Here is a 17,723-nt window from a genome sequence, read left to right on the forward strand (position 1 = left end):
GGGAGGCGCCCAAACCTCCCCAAACGTCGGCAGGTCTGTGCGGAGGAACGGAGACCTGGGGAGGCGCCCAAACCTCCCCAAACGTCGGCAGGAGGAACGGAGACCTGGGGAGGTTTGGGGAGGCGCCCAAACCTCCCCAAACGTCGGCAGGTCTGCGCGGAGGAACGGAGACCTGGGGAGGTTTGGGGAGGCGCCCAAACCTCCCCAAACGTCGGCAGGAGGAACGGAGACCTGCCGACATTTGGGGAGGTTTGGGGAGGCGCCCAAACCTCCCCAAACGTCGGCAGGAGGAACGGAGACCTGCCGACGTTTGGGAGGTTTGGGGAGGTGCGCGCGCACCTCCCCAAACCTCCCCAAACTTCGGCAGGTCTCGGACGGTGGTGGCTTGGGAGAGGTGCGCGCGATCCCGGAAGCACCAAAGCCTCGGCCGCGCACAAGTCCTCGGTAAGTTTTTTTGTTGACTGGAGTATAAGCCGAAGTGGAATTTTTCAGCCCAAAAAGTGGGCTGAAAAATTATATATATTCTGAAAGAGCCTTGGTGGAGCAGTGGGCTAATGCCTCCTTAAGTAACACCAGCTGCCTGCAATTAGTGCAGGTTCGCATCCCACCAGGCTCAAGGTTGACTCAGCCTTCCATCCTTCCGAGGTAGATAAAATGAAGACCCAGATTGTTGGGGGCAATTAAGCTGACTTTGTAATAATGCCGCTTGGGGTGTGTGTGAAAGCCCTAATAAGCAGGCATATACATAGAATGAAGGCTACTGCTAAGCTTGTAAGCCGCCCTGAGTCTTCGGAGAAGGGCGGGATATAAATGGAATTAAAATAAAAAAAATAAAAAAAATAATTATGAAAATCCAAGATAAGACTGCCTCTTGTCAGCAAGAAAAAAGGAATAGAGTTTTATATAACTGAAAGCTGCACTCACAAGCACCAAAAATAACACACCAAACTTTGCTTTCCTCATAGCAATGCTTCACTAAATCATGTCAATGAAAGGTTAATTTTTAAAGCCAAAAATAGTAGTAACTGTGATAGGGATCTCGAAGTCCTAGTGGACAGATATGAGCCAGCAGTGTGCTGCAGCTGCCAAAAAGCCAGCACAGTGCTAGGCTGCATTAACAGAGGGATAGAATCAAGATCACGTGAAGTGTTAATACCACTTTACAATGCCTTGGTAAGGCCACACTTGGAATAGTGCATCCAGTTTTGGTCACCACGATGTAAAAAAGATGTTGAGACTCTGGAAAGACTACAGAGAAGAGCAACAAAGATGATTAGGGGACTGGAGGCTAAAACATACAAGGAATGGCTGCTGGAATTAGGTATGTCTAGTTTAATGAAGAGAAGGACTAGGGGTGACATGATAGTAGTGTTCCAATATCTCAGGGGCTGCCACAAAGAAGAAGGAGTCAAGCTATTGTCCAAAGCACCCAAAGGCAGGACAAGAAGCAATGGATGGAAACTAATCAAGGAGAGAAGCAACCTAGAACTAAGGAGAAACTTCCTGACAGTTAGAACAATTAACCAGTGGAACAACCTGCCTCCAGAAGCTGTGAATGCTCCAACACTGGAAGTTTTTAAGAAGAAACTGGACAGCCATTTGTCTGAAATGGAATAGGGTTTCCTGCCTGAGCAGGGGGTTGGACTGGATGACCTCCAAGGTCCCTTCCAACTTTACTATTATGATTGTGATTACGATTATGATTAACTATTCTCATCTTTCTCTATCAGATGCAATTCTTGTTGTATGGATTATGAAACTATACAGTATTTTTCCCCCAGTGCTGTATGTATATAATCAAGACAAATCAGCCCAGGCAAGGACTTACTTAGGGAAGAGCAAGAAAGGTCTGGATAGATAAGTGAATCCTTCAGAGCAATCCTACAGAGATCTGCTTCAAATGAGACCTTTCAGATTCTTACAATGTTCAACTAATTCAATCGCCTAGTTTCTGTGATGGAGATCAGAAAACATAGTCCTCTGAAACATTATATACATAAAAACAGAAAATTCTGAATGAATTTTGTTGCATTTCTGACATAGGGTAACTGAGATCTTCATTTTAGCATTCTCTATAAATTGATCCAGTTACTACGTAGATCATAATAAAAAGATCATTTAGATGTTATAGTTCTATTTTTCTGATGTGGTTCTCAGATTTTAAAAAAGCATAATATTTGCACACACAAACACAAACAATCTGGAAAGAATGATCTTATGAATAAATATATATAAAATTTCAACATATCATTATACCACTGTTACTTGCATAGGTGTGTATTTTTATTGTTACAATCTTATTTGAGGAAATGTTAATTCATGTATTTGAGGCCTGTTTTGGTTTGTGGTTTTTTTGGTGTGAGGGGAGGGAAGAAGGGGAGACTGATATCAAGGCAGCTCCCGGTATTATTGCCTAGGTTTTCTACATTTTTTTAAAGATATATCTTCTTTAATGGAATTTATCAACAAGAATTATGGATACTTTGTACATGGAGATACAATTAAAGAGAATTAGTAGAGAGGGAATCTACAACTTTAAAAAAAACTTTAAACATTGTAATGTTTGAATATATTCATCTATACAATGAATAGGATTTTTAAAGAAATCCTATTTTTTTCCTTTTTTTCCTTTATTTCTCACTGTAACTGAAATGTACTGAAATTAATCTTAGTTGTTGTTCATTTTTTTAGAGTAGTTAAAAATATTAGTGATACGTAAGCTGCTCTTCCCCTTCATGGATTACTGCCTTGTCGTGGCGAAGGGGCTTGCGTAATTCAATGAAGCTATGAGCTATGCCGTGCAGGGCCACCCAAGACGGACAGGTCATAGCAGAGAGTTCTGACAAAACGTGATCCACTGGAGAAGGAAATGGCAAACCACTCCAGTATCTTTGCCATGAAAACCCTATGGACAGTACCAAAAGGCAAAACGATATGACGCTGGAAGATGAGCCCCTCAGGTCGGAAGGCGTCCAATATGCTACTGGGGAAGAGCAGAGGGCTAGTACTAGTAGCGCCAGAAAGAATGAAGTGACTGGGCCAAAGCCGAAAGGACGCTCAGCTGTGGATATGTCTGGTGGTGAAAGGAAAGTCCGATGCTGTAAAGATTTTTTTCTCCATAGGAACCTGGAATGTAAGATCCATGAATCAAGGAAAACTGGACGTGGTCAAACAAGAGATGACAAGACTGAACATTGACATCTTAGGTATCAGCGAACTAAAATGGACAGGAATGGGTGAATTTAATTCAGATGACCATCAGGTATACTACTGTGGGCAAGAATCCTTCAGAAGAAATGGAGTAGCCTTCATAGTCAATAAAAGAGTAGGAAAAGCAATGCTGCGATACAATCCTCAAAATGACAGAATGATCGAATCCAAGGCAAACCATTCAATATCACAGTAGTCCAGGTCTATGCCCCAACCACCAGTGCTGAAGAGGATGAAATTGACCAGTTCTATGAAGCACTACAGCACCTTATAGAACTAACACCAAAAAATGATGTTCTTATCATCATGGGGGATTGGAATGCTAAAGTAGGAAGCCAAAAGATAACTGGAATAACAGGCAAGTTTGGCCTTGGAGTGCAAAATGAAGCAGGGCACAGGCTGATAGAATTCTGTCAAGAGAATACGATGGTCATAGCAAACACTCTTTTCCAACAACCCAAGAGACGGCTTTACACATGGACATCACCAGACGGTCAACACAGAAATCAGATTGACTATATGCTCTGCAGCCAAAGATGGAGAAGCTCTATACAGTCAGTAAAAACAAGACCAGGAGCTGACTGTGGCTCAGACCATGAGCTTCTCCTTGCAAAGTTTAGGCTTAAACTGAAGAAAGTAGGGAAAAGCACTAGGCCACTCAGGTATGAATTAAATCATATCCCTGTTGAATATACAGTAGAGGTGACAAATAGATTTAAGGAATTAGATCTGATAGACAGAGTGCCTGAAGAACTATGGACAGAGGTTCGCGACATTGTACAACAGGTAGCAACCAAAACCATCCCAAAGAAAAAGAAATGCAAGAAAGCAAAATGGCTGTCTGAGGAAGCTTTGCAAATAGCTGAGGAAAGGAGGGAAGCGAAAGGCAAGGGAGAAAAAGAAAGATACACCCAATTGAATGCAGAATTCCAGAGAATAGCTAGAAGAGATAAGAATGCCTTCTTAAATGAACAGTGCAAAGAAATAGAAGAAAATAATAGAATAGGGAGGACCAGAGATCTTTTCAAGAAAATTGGAGAAATGAAGGGAACGTTTAATGCAAAAATGGGCATGATAAAGGACCAAAATGGCAGGGACCTAACAGAGGCAGAAGAGATTAAGAAGAGGTGGCAAAATTACACAGAAGAACTATACAAGAATGAGCTTAACGTCCCTGATAATCACAATGAGGTGGTCACTGACCTCGAGCCAGACATCCTAGAATGTGAAGTGAAGTGGGCCTTAGAAAAGCTGAGCAACAACAAAGCTAGTGGAAGTGACAGTATTCCAGCTGAGCTATTCAAAATCTTAAAAGACAATGCAGTAAAAGTGCTACACTCAATTTGCCAGCAAATTTGGGAAACTCAACAATGGCCACAGGATTGGAAAAGATCAGTTTACATTCCAATTCCAAAGAAAGGCAGTGCCAAAGAATGTTCAAACTATTGCACCATTGCACTCATTTCTCATGCTAGTAAAGTCATGCTTAAAATCCTACAAGCTAGACTTCAGCAGTATGTGGATCGAGAACTACCAGAAGTGCAGGCAGGATTTCGAAGAGGCAGAGGAACTAGAGATCAAATTGCCAACATACGCTGGATCATGGAGAAAGCTAGGGAGTTCCAGAAAAACATCTACTTCTGCTTCATTGACTATGCTAAAGCCTTTGATTGTGTGGATCATAACAAACTGTGGCAAGTTCTTAAAGAGATGGGAGTACCAGACCATCTTATTTGTCTCTTGAGAAACCTATATGCGGATCAAGAAGCAACAGTGAGAACTGGACACGGAACCACTGATTGGTTCAAAATTGGGAAAGGAGTCCGGCAAGGCTGTATACTGTCGCCCTGCCTATTTAACTTATATGCAGAGCACATCATGAGAAAGGCAGGGCTAGATGAATCAAAAATTGGAATTAAGATTGCCGGAAGAAATATCAACAACCTAAGATACGCAGATGATACCACTCTAATGGCAGAAAGTGAAGAAGAACTAAAGAGCCTCTTGTTGCGGGTGAAGAAGGAGAGTGCAAAACTTGGGTTGAAACTTAACATTAAGAAAACCAAGATCATGGCATCTGGCCCTCTCAATTCCTGGCAAATAGATGGGGAAGAAATGGAGGTAGTGACAGATTTTATTTTCCTGGGCTCCAAGATCACTGCAGATGGGGACTGTAGCCAAGAAATTAAAAGACGCTTGCTCCTGGGGAGGAAAGCCATGGCAAATCTAGACAGCACACTAAAAAGCAGAGACATCACCCTGTCAACAAAAGTGCGTATAGTCAAGGCTATGGTCTTCCCAGTTGCAATGTATGGCAGTGAAAGTTGGACCATAAGAAAGGCTGAGCGCCAAAGAATTGAGGCCTTTGAACTGTGGTGCTGGAGAAGACTCCTGCGAGTCCCTTGGACTGCAAGGCGATCAAAACGGTCAGTCCTAGAGGAGATCAACCCTGACTGCTCTTTAGAAGGCCAGATCCTGAAGCTAAAACTCAAGTACTTTGGCCACCTAATGAGAAGGAAGGACTCACTGGAGAAGAGCCTAATGCTGGGAAAGATCGAGGGCAATAGAAGAAGGGGACGACAGAGAATGAGGTGGCTGGATGGAGTCACTGAAGCAGTAGGCGTGAGCTTAAATGGACTCCAGAAGATGGTAGAGGACAGGAAGGCCTGGAGGAATGTTGTCCATAGGGTCGCGATGGGTCGGACACGACTTCGCAGCTAACAACAACAAAGCTGCTCTTTCAAAAAATATTGTTTTTCTTCCTTTATTTAATTTATCCCATCTTTTTAACCAATAGTCCAAGGAAGCACTGTACATTCCTTCTCCATTTTTGACTACTATTAAACAATTGGACAGTAATTTTAACCACAGTTACTATTACTATCATTTGAAAGAGTGGAAGTGAAGTGGACTTTAAATCTTCCATGGAAAAGCACCTTTTTGCTAGATATAAAGAACAGTATATGCTAAATATAATTTAGATTTTAGATAACATAATATATAATATATTTAGTTATATTATAATATCTTTTATGTTAGATATGAGATATACGTTAACACATATATTAACACATAAATGCTATAGAAACATATAAAAAATAAAACATAGTAGAGTTGTCAGAAGAAAGGAAAAAATAATTACAAATATAAACCAAGATCATTGTTAACAAAATTACAGTACTGATCCCAAAGCCCATACTTACAGTCTGTACTACTGTTTTTTGGAACCACAGAAAAATTGGAAGCCAAAGGGTTGCGAACAATATCTTCCCACTGAATGGTATCTGCATAGCAAAGAAATCTGTTCTGGCCAACATATACTCCTCCATTTAAGATTTCTGTATCAAAAAGAGGAAAAACATATATTAAAACTTTTCTGTGAAGGAAAAATAAAATGATTTTGTAAAACAACAGCAAAAAACACAGTAAAGTTCCTAAGAATTCATGCATTACTCTAAGGAATCAGATCTTCACAGAATTAAGCCATTTCAATGGCTTTTTCCTTCTTTTTTCAGCATTCTAATTAGGACAGCCTTATATAGTACAATTCTGCTCTACAATTACTAGAACACCAGATGTACCTCCAAGAACTGAACCCAGGGTCCTTATGAGGAAGCATCAAAGGTTGAGAAGGTATCAAACAAGAAGGTACACTTTGGACAATAATTTTATCTAACCGAGCATTATTCAACAATTGGAGATTTATGTGGAAGAAAAGCCACCTCTTAAGGACAGAATTAGTTGAGTGGAATGGGACAAAAATGCCTTCAGTGACTCCATTTCTCACTTATTTGAGAGTGTCAGTTTTATATGTGGCATGCCATATTCTTCACTATACCTGAGGTTTAAGAGCAAAAGCTAAATATCTAAATTAAGGATAAGGTAAGATAATCTTTATTGTTTTTTTTTTTTACTGTGGGCACAACGGCACAAATCAAAAATGAAATTTAGTTGCCCACTCTCAAAGTGACTGCATTATCAGACAGAAAGCATTACTTTGAATTAAAACTTCCTTTTATAAGCTGTTGGACTGGAATTAAAGGACATCTGGTAAAATAAAAAAAAAATACTTCAAGGGAAGTATAACAAAGCTAAAACCTTAAATACACAAGAAGGCTCATCGAGCTTGGAGGGATTTATTAATAAATGAGCATGCCTATAATTTTGCTGCATATACCAAATAATAAGTAATGAAACAAAAATGCACATTTCTAAGCAGAACTAGAAGCAAAAGCCTACCCCATAAATGCATAAAGTAACTATGTGTTCCCTTTCCCCTAAGTGTTTCCCTGAGACGGATTTATTTCTAGATGGCTTCTCAACCACTTTGAGATTATAGAGATGAATACATGAAAGCAATCTCAATTTTGCTGTGCATACGTAAAAGGACATGGACAAGCATTACAATTATGAATACTATTTTTTTAAAAATAATCATTTTGAATGTTTACTGAAAAAACTCTTAATTATTAATCCAATTTCCCTCAAAGCTGTCAGGGCCCACTTCAAAACCTCATCCCAAGAAAGCAGAACTCATGGAAACGGATTCTTCCAACAGGAACTTTTATTAGGAGAAGCTGATAGCAGGCATACTAGACAGGATCTGATGATAGGTTAAAGGGTCCCAAGCAAAACCCCTCCTCAAAGTTCATCAGGTCAGTTCAATTTGATCAATCCCCAAGTGTAAAGTCCATCATGGGAAAGGGGAGATAACATCAGGCCGTCTCCCGTTGTAGCAGCGATGTTTAGGCAGCTCTTCGCACCTTCTCTTGGAAGTGCAGAGATAAACCAGTTGCCAGAGGTTACATTCCTTTCTTCCTCCCCCCTTTGCTAGCTGACAGCAAGGGAGAAGAAAGTTCAGAAAGAAATAATGCAGGAAAGCAAAGTGTTACATTGTAGCGATAGAGGAAGCCAAGGCAATAAACCTGCACTCACTCCCCCCTCCCCTCCAGGAGTATGGCAGAACCCAGGGAAAGAAGAAAATGAGAATTGCGTCAGGGAAGAGATAGGAAAAAGAAATATAGATATGGGTTCTGACATCCTGCCCCCCTAAAAATGAGAGGTCCTCATATTGAGAGACAAAACAAATATGCAGAGGTTAGTCAGGTTTGTTCAGGTAGTCTGTGTGAAACTTTTTCAATAGTTTGGGAGCTCTAATGTGGCGTTTGTGAACCCATTCGTTTTGGGAGGAGGGGAGGTGTTTCCACGCAAGCAGAAACTGAGTTGCATCGTGGTGTTTTCTGGAATCTAGGATTTCTTTTATTTCAAAATGTTATTCTCCCTCAACCATGATGGGAGGGGGAGAGGGAGGAATGCTTGGTCTTAAAGGTGATTGCTGCTCCCATTTTAACAGGCTGCAGTGAAAAATTGGGTGGATTTGACTGAGGGGTTTTGGTAGTTCTAATTCTACTGTTAGTGGATTTATGATTCTTTTGATAGGGAATGGTCCTACATATTTTAGTCCCAATTTCTTGGATGACTGCAGGGATTTTAAGTATTTTGTGGATAGGTAGAGCATCTCCCCCATGGAAAAGGGTTTCGGTTCAACTTTTTTCTTATCTGCTTGTGTTTTGTATTCTTGCCTTGCCTGGCTTCATCTAATGCTTTTCTAACTACTGGCCGTGTGTTTCTAAGCTGTGTGATCCATTCCTTTAAGGTTAGTTCAGTGGGAAACAGTTCTGGCATGGGATTGAAACTTTGGCTAGTGTTGACTTGAAATGGGGTGTATCCTGTGTTGGAATGGACTGCATTGTTGCAAAAGGAGATTGGGAAGGAGGATGAGAAAGAAGAGGAGGAATAACAGAATAACAGAGTTGGAAGGGACTTTGAAGTTCTTCTAGGAGAAGACCTTATACCATTATGGACAAATGGCTGTCCAATCTCTTCTTAAAAACTTCCAGTGATAAAGCACCCACAACTTCTAAAGGTAAGCTGTTCCATTGGTTAACTGTTCTCACTGACAGGAATTTTCTCCTCAGTTCTAGGATGGTTCTCTCCTTGGTTGGTTTCCATTCATTGCTTCTTGTCCTGCCTTCTGGTGCTTTGGAAAATAGGTTAATCCCCTCTTCTTTGTGCCAGTGCTTCAAATATTGAAACACTGCTATCATGCCATCCTACTCCTTCTTTTCTCTAGATTAGACATGCCCAATTCCTGCAACCATTCTTCATGTTTTAGCTTCCAGGTCACTAAACATCTTTGTTCTCTGCACTCTTTCCAAAATCTTTTTTATATGGAGCGACCAAAACTGGATGCAATATTTCAAGGTATTATATTACCAAAGCCTTATAAAGTGGTACTAACACTTCACATGATCTTGATTCTATCCCTCTGTTAATGCAGTCTAAGATTGCTTTGGCTTTTTTGGCAGCTGCAACACACTGCTGGCTCAAATTTAAGTATCTACCCACTGTGACTCCAGTTGCTGCTATTAAGCCAGATACCACCAATTCTATACTTGTACATTTGTTTTGTTTTTCCTTGCTTAAGTGTAAAACCTTACTTTTCTCACCATTGCATTTCATTTTGTTAGATAGGGCCTAATGTTCAAGTTTCTCAAGATCTTTCTGAATCTTGAGCCTATGTTCTGGAATGAAGACTATTCCTGACAGCTTGGTGTCATCTGATGAGTTTCCCTTCTATCCCCTCATCTAAATAATTTATGAAGAAATTGAAGAATACTGGGCCTAACACAGAATCTTGGGGTATCTCACTTCTTACTTCCCCTCCATGTAGATGTAGTTCCAGTAAGGACTAAACATGAGTGCAGTTTGTCAGCCATCTGATATTGTCTGTCCTAGGGGTCCCCAACCATAGGCCATGGCTCACTACTGGATTGTGGTTTATTGGCCACTGGGTTGCATGAGTGGCTGGCCTATGTGAATGCATGTGTGTGCACAGCCTCACTCATGCAAGCATTGCTGGCATTCATTGCCCCACTCATGTTAGTGTCACTGGTGTTCACAGACCCACTTGCATGAGCATCGCTATGAGCATCGCAGCCCCATTCATGCAAGTGTTGCTATGAGTGCTGCAGGCATTTGCGACCCAATTTATGGGAGCATTGCAGGCATTCACAGCTCCATTTGTGTGAGCATTGCCATAAGCGTTGTGGGCTTTCACAATCCCATTTGCGTGAGCACCAAGGGTGTTCACAGCTTCATTTGCATGAGCATCACGGACATTTGCAGCCCCACTTGCAGGAATGCTCACAGCTGCACACGTGTTTGTGTTCACCCCCCACACTTGTGTTCACTCCCCCACAAAACCATCCCTTCTTTTCCCCCCTCTTCCTGCTCCGGGCAGCCAACCCCGAAAGGTTGGGGAACTCTGGTCTATACCACATTTTTCTAACTTACCAAGAAGTAGGTTGTGGTCACTTTTGTCAAATGTCTTACTGAAATCTAAATATACTATGTCTACAGCATTTCACTGTATACTAATTTAGTCACTTTGTCAAAGAATGAAATAAGATTTATTTGGCATGGTCTGTTTTTGACAAATCCATTTTAGCTTCTGGTTATGACTTTGTTTGCCTCTAAGCATTTGTAGATTCGTTGTTTGGTTATATTTTCCAGAATCTTCCCAGGTATTGATGTAAGGCTAACACTTCTGTAGTTTCCTGCATATTTTTTTTGCCTTTTTTGAAGATTGGAACTACATCAGCTCTTTTTCCAGTCCAGCAGTTCTTTCTCATTGTTGCTCATCACTTCCTTGCCATCTTCTCCCATTGACGGACCTTGACTTTTTTCTTGTTTTTTACATGTTGCATGTTACATGTTGCAAGACCCTTTTTAAATTATTTTTGACATTTGAGCCTTAGCTTTCCTGACTTTATCTTTGCAGTTTTGGACTATATGCTGGTATTCTGCCTTAGGTGTGTGTCCCTCTTTCCTTTTTTTATAATATTATATTGGTTTCTTCTTGGATTTCTTTTCTTTTTTCTTTTTGAAAATATTTTATTAATTTCAAGTTTTACAATCATAAGTGCTTAATAAACAATGTGGTGTCTGGGTTTCTTTGTCATTCAATGGTACATATTAACTTTTACTCAAAATATCCAATACTACACCATCCAATATTTCCCTGGTCTTCTCTTCTTCCATTAATAATCCTTTTTCCACACTAGGCAAATACAATTCTTACTGCATTTCACTGTATACTAATTTAGTCACTTTGTCAAAGAATGAAATAAGATTTGTTTGGCATGGTCTGTTTTTGACAAATCCATTTTAGCTTCTGGTTATGACTTTGTTTGCCTCTAAGCATTTGTAGATTCGTTGTTTGGTTATATTTTCCAGAATCTTCCCAGGTATTGATGTAAGGCTAACACTTCTGTAGTTTCCTGCATATTTTTTTTGCCTTTTTTGAAGATTGGAACTACATCAGCTCTTTTTCCAGTCCAGCAGTTCTTTCTCATTGTTGCTCATCACTTCCTTGCCATCTTCTCCCATTGACGGACCTTGACTTTTTTCTTGTTTTTTACATGTTGCATGTTACATGTTGCAAGACCCTTTTTAAATTATTTTTGACATTTGAGCCTTAGCTTTCCTGACTTTATCTTTGCAGTTTTGGACTATATGCTGGTATTCTGCCTTAGGTGTGTGTCCCTCTTTCCTTTTTTTATAATATTATATTGGTTTCTTCTTGGATTTCTTTTCTTTTTTCTTTTTGAAAATATTTTATTAATTTCAAGTTTTACAATCATAAGTGCTTAATAAACAATGTGGTGTCTGGGTTTCTTTGTCATTCAATGGTACATATTAACTTTTACTCAAAATATCCAATACTACACCATCCAATATTTCCCTGGTCTTCTCTTCTTCCATTAATAATCCTTTTTCCACACTAGGCAAATACAATTCTTACTGCGATTAATACCTATACAATAAAAATATAAACATCTTCATCACATTTTTCTAATGTTATACATAATGTCAATAATATCAGTTTATATTATGTTCTCTAGCCAAAAAATATCTCAGATGTACAGTATTTGTAATCAAAGTTTCCTTATTCATTCCACATCCTGTTTTTTCTCTCTTTTATTTTTTTCAATTTCATTTTTTTATTTTTTTTAATCCCATTTATATCCCGCCCTTCTCAGGGCGGCTTACAATCTAAAGCACAATGTGCTTAGCAATAGCCTTCATTCTATGTATATACCTGCTTATTAGGGCTTTTGGGGGCCCCCAAGCAGCATTTTTACAAAGTCAGATTATTGCCCCCAACAATCTGGGTCCTCATTTTACCTACCTCGGAAGGATGGAAGGCTGAGTCAACCTTGAGCCTGGTGGGATGCGAACCTGCACTAATTGCAGGCAGCTGGTGTTACTAAAGGAGGCATTAGCCCACTGCTCCATCAATATTAAAAATAACTTTATCAATTATCATTTTTTCTCATAGCTAATTACATTTTGGTAGCTAAAAGCTTCCCTTATACTGACCCTCTTAATATTTTCATATTTCCCATCTTATAAAAAATTATGTTATCCTAGTTACAAATCACATCCTTCTAGTTTATAGTGGTCCTTTTATTTCTAACAATTGTCTATTCTTTTAGTCATATTCAAACATCCATTAGATAGTATAATACCTCATCTAATTAGTCAGGACCTCTATTTTCTTCAGTTTTACTCTAGCTTTCTTCCTTTGCCAAATAACTTTCCAAACCAGTACATTTGAATCACCAAGTGTTTCTTCCTCTGTTTCTGTATATATTGTTTGGAATAAAAAAGACAATTTAATTAAAATATTTTTGTAAAAACACTTAATACATTTATGTTCATTAAGCAGCATCCAATTTCTTTCTCCTTCAGTTTGTCTTTTAATTTCTTGTTGCCCAGTTTTCAGCATTTCTCCTAACAGCTCTATCATCCATTCTATCAATTCTTCTTCCTTGTCCTCAAGTATGTCTTAATGCCTCCTTAAGTAACACCAGCTGCCTGCAATTAGTGCAGGTTCGACTCCCACCAGGCTCAAGGTTGACTCAGCCTTCCATCCTTCTGAGGTAGGTAAAATGAGGACCCAGATTGTTGGGGGCAATAAGCTGACTTTGTAATAATGCCGCTTGGGGTGTGTGTGAAAGCCCTAATAAGCAGGCATATACATAGAATGAAGGCTACTGCTAAGCTTGTAAGCCGCCCTGAGTCTTCGGAGAAGGGCGGGATATAAATGGAATTAAAATAAAATAAATAAAAAAATATGTTCTGAAATCTTGAAAAGTAAAATATCTTTCCCATTTCTGGTGTTGTATCTGGCTCTTCAAAATTTTTGTTTATCTGTACCTGTCTGTTGGTTTCTTCTTTTGAATCCTCCATCTTTGTATCATTTTCCTCTATTTTTTCTTCTGTTTTCTGAGTTGCTTGTTCATTCTTTGTAATCATTTTGTGAATGTTTCCTGCTTGTAAGTTTAAGTTGGAAAGTTGTTCATTTATTTTATTTAAATTATTTTTAGTCTCATCATGATTTAAAACAATTGTCACTTGAATTGATTTCAATATGGAGAGGATTTCTTTCTGAAGTTCATTTACATTTTCTTGTTGATTATCCATGTTTCTTCCAAAGAGAAATAGTCCAGAAGCAACTTTCCCACTGTTTCTTAATATTTCTTAATAATTTTGAAACTAAAAGTCAGTCAATATTTGTAATCCAGACCGGCCAATTCAAAACGGTTTATCATCTTTTTCATACAGATAAACAGCCCAAGGATTTTTTCCCCCTATTCCCAGCTGCAGTCTGCAAAAATGAAAGTTTCCAAGAACAACAAAAAGTCTTATCTATGTCCGGGCTTCGTGCCAAATTTTCTTTAGGCATAATAAATTGTAATGCCAAAGCTCACCACTAGATGTCATTAACATCCATCTTCCAGCTTTTAAGTCCAAACTTATTTCACTAACTTTCCAAATATGTTTTCAAAAAGAAAGTCTTAAAAGTACTTTTAGTCCCCAAATTTATCAAAGCTATATTTCTGTATTAGTTCCAAGTTAATCTTATAGTTTTCTCTATCCCCCCCAAGGAAAGTTATTTGCTGCTACTCTTTTCTTTAGGGAATGGGACAGATGTTTCCCTTCTCTCTATCATCTGGGGTATTCTTTGCTTTGGGAATTCTTTTTTTCCTCAAAGAAGTTTTAAAGTTATAAAGGGAGGATTTAGTTCTCACCCAGTTCCATCCACATTGTTCAGAAGTTGCTAATTAGTGCATTTTCACTTATCAGTAACTTCTGACTGGCCACATAAATGTGGCCAGTCTTTCCCCTGATGCTTCAGAGGGCTTTCTTGAATCAAACGACAGGGGTGTTGCCCTTCCATGATCAATGAGTGCCCTCTCCTTCTTCATCGCCTCTCCTGGGTGACTTTAGAACCTTCTTAGGGTCCCCAGCAGAGTGACGTCTAACTTGGAACTCTTCTTGGATTTCTTATTTTTCTTTTTCAGCAGTATTGTGCTTTTATAATCACATTTTTCAAAATTTCTCAAGCTTCTTAAGTTATTTTCCTCTTTAAGATTTTCATCCATGGTATTCTTTCAAGCTCTAAATTTGTTGAAATCAGCTCTTTTAAAGTCTAAGACACTAGTTTGATTTTGTTCTATTGCCTGTGTCTGCATTATATTGAATTTGCTCTCCCCCAAAGTACCTTCAATTTCAACCCCCTCTATCATTTCATCCCTGTTAGTACGAAGTCTAGTATATCTGACCTAGTTCCCTCCCCTATCTTTTGGGTGACAAAGTTGTCAGCTAGGCTCATAAGGAACCTGTTCAATCTCCCATGTGATACAAAGTTTGTTTCCCAGTTTATGTCAGAATAGTTAAAGTCCCCCATACTATTATGGTGTGCTTCTTACATACATTGATTAACAGATTAACAAAAAGTTAATCTATTTCTTCTGCTTGCTTCAGTGGCCTCTAGTATACATCTATGGCAATGTCATTCTCCCTCCCCCACCCCTTTTATTTTAACCTCTATGCATTCAAGAAGGCTTTTGTCCTTGATTTTATGCAATTTTATAGGGGTGCAATGTTTTTGTACAAATAATGCAACTCCACCTCCTCTTTTGTTAGGCCTGTTTCAGGAGGAGGAGGAGGAGGAGGAGGAGGAAGAGGAGAAGGAGGAGGAGGAGGATTGTAATTTACAGATAAAGTGATGGGACAGGTCAATATTTAAATACCTGCAATTTTGAGCTAGATAAGATTCTGACTGACTCAGCCATCCCTAATTTGAAGTACTACTTTGTTCTGCTTCATTAGAAAAATAATATCTGAATTAGACACTTCAGTACACATTGAAACATAATTAAAGTAGTATTTTCAGAAAACCAAAATGGCAAATGAATTTCACCTCCTCAAATGCACCCCAGTACAAAAAGAGACAGTGAAAAGTGTGTGAAACCAAACAACCATCAAAGAGCACCATATGATATGTACAGTATATGAAAGACACATGAATACAAATATGGGCAATGCTTTGAACTAGGATAGATCTTTTAAAAAATATGCTACCAACAATTCATTTCCAAGGAAGCTAATTATTTCCAAGCCTGTTCTAAGTCAAGCAAAGAGAAATTTATCCATCAGTTGCTTTGATATTATGGCTGTATTGTGAGAAGCAGCTCTGACAATACTCCAGACCAAGAAGTACCTCTTGCCAGCAAACAGCCACAGGGAATTTTGGCATGGCTACTTATTAAAACAGTTCTGAAAACACTGGTCTACCACTGAAATTAAGTCTATGAAATTTAATAGTGAAATTCACATTCTCACTTGCTACCCTTCAGCACTCTCTGATGCCATCAGTAATTCTTCAACATCTTCAAATTAAAAAATGTAATTGTGTTAGCTCTTTGTAGCAGACATAATGAAGCCTTCTGGCACCTTAAAGCCTAACAGACTGTCTACCTATGGGTATGTATAGTATCTGCACAGGAGATATCTTATAATACAGTCTTACATTACCAAATAGATGTCCATGCCCTTCAGTAGACATCTGCTGTTGGCTTCCCCTCTCAACCCACCCCCAAGTATGAAGAAATGAATCAACAAATTCTCTTTTATTTCAAGAATTAAACTTTAGCAAGAAACCAAAGATAAGTGCAGGACCCGAAAAGGTAGAAGAAAATGAAAAATGGATTATCACACATCACTGACTGCCAGAGCAGTCGGCATCTATTTGATCCTATTGCCGGTTACAAATATTCCCACACCCTAGATATAACTGACAATTAATTGACTTATTTCCTTGGTCTTGACTGACTACTGTGCTTATAACAAGCTATGCCTGAATTCATCTGTGTAAATTCCAAAATAATAATTCTCATTTCGGAGGAGGACCTTGTATTGATACATGAGAAAAGGAACTACAAACTGGACTGTTTTTTCATTCACATTTTTTTTTATTTAAAAAGTTTTACAATACATTTTGACTTTAATCCCCCCCTCCCCCACCCCTATCCCTCTCCCTCACTCCCTCCTCCCCCCCCCCGACTTCCCAGAGCTAAATACAGGGCATAAAATCAAAAAACAAACATAAACACCCCTATGTTATCAACAATAAACTATAAATTCTATCTCTCTCTAGCTCATATAAAATGAGTACAAACAATATTAATATTACAAATAAAGTAGAAAAGAAAAAGAGGAAAACAGAAAAAGATCTTTACTCAAAATAAATTTTCTTAATCCCAGTCCTTATTCATCTTAATTTCAAAAAAAAGGAAAAGAAAAAAAAAACTTTCACCTGCTATTTGCATTCTCCCACCTTTCTCTAATTTCCAAACAAATTCTCAGTTACGCACCAAAAGCGCTTATCTCTGTTAATCTTAATAATCTCCGACCAAACTAAACTATAATCAAGAATAGTTCTTGCATGTATCACGCCAAATGTCTCACAGTTCCAAATCATCCTTAAGTTCAAATAAAAGTTCAAATAAAAAGAGTATATATAAAAAAAAATTAGGCAATCTCTAAGACAACTTCTTGTTAATTAGGAGCTTACATACCCACTCTTAGTTCAACACATAGTTTAAGTCCATAACCCTAATATACTTTTCTAGCAAGCAAATAACATCAATCTTAAATTGTGTAAAATATTAAAAAAGAGAAAAAAAAACTTTCTTTCTCCTCTATAATAATTTTACTCCATTGACATTCTAATCTAAAAATTTAATCAGCAATCTTAACGCCCCAAAACTTTTGGAGCACCTCTGTCATGACCCCCAAAACTTCTTTAGACTGCTCTCCTCCTACATCTTCACTGTAAGCACACTTTGAAGATTCCATAACTTTCTGCTGGTCTTGCTCTTGCTCTCGTCTCGCTCTTCTTAGGGCGGCACGCGTCATCTTCTGGCCTCCTGCAGCAACCGATGAGACTGTGGCTTGATCCCCTCCAACACCATTGTCCTCTGTCTGTCTATCTGCAACATCTTGAAACTTTCCCACACCGTATCCTTTTGCAGCTTCCAAAAATGATAGGGGGGTTGCTTTTAACACATTACTATAAAAATCACGTGCCTGAGCCACAG

The 17,723-nt window shown here is 38.8% G+C and overlaps 1 protein-coding gene across 2 annotated transcripts in view; it reads right to left on the reverse strand.

Moving 5' to 3' along the window:
- The window catches only part of ERBB4 (erb-b2 receptor tyrosine kinase 4), a gene marked incomplete at both ends in the record, with an annotated part of 1,087,596 nt that overhangs the window by 378,269 nt on the left and 691,604 nt on the right, over positions 1-17,723 (reverse strand). For both annotated transcript variants that reach the window (XM_081313989.1, XM_081313990.1), the window contains one exon: positions 6,414-6,548. In XM_081313989.1, coding sequence (XP_081170115.1) covers positions 6,414-6,548 — 135 coding nt within the window. The remainder of the gene's footprint in view (positions 1-6,413; positions 6,549-17,723) is intronic.

This window comes from Vipera berus (genome assembly GCF_964194415.1).
Source record: "Vipera berus genome assembly, chromosome: 1".
Classification (NCBI taxonomy): Eukaryota; Metazoa; Chordata; class Lepidosauria; order Squamata; family Viperidae; genus Vipera; species Vipera berus.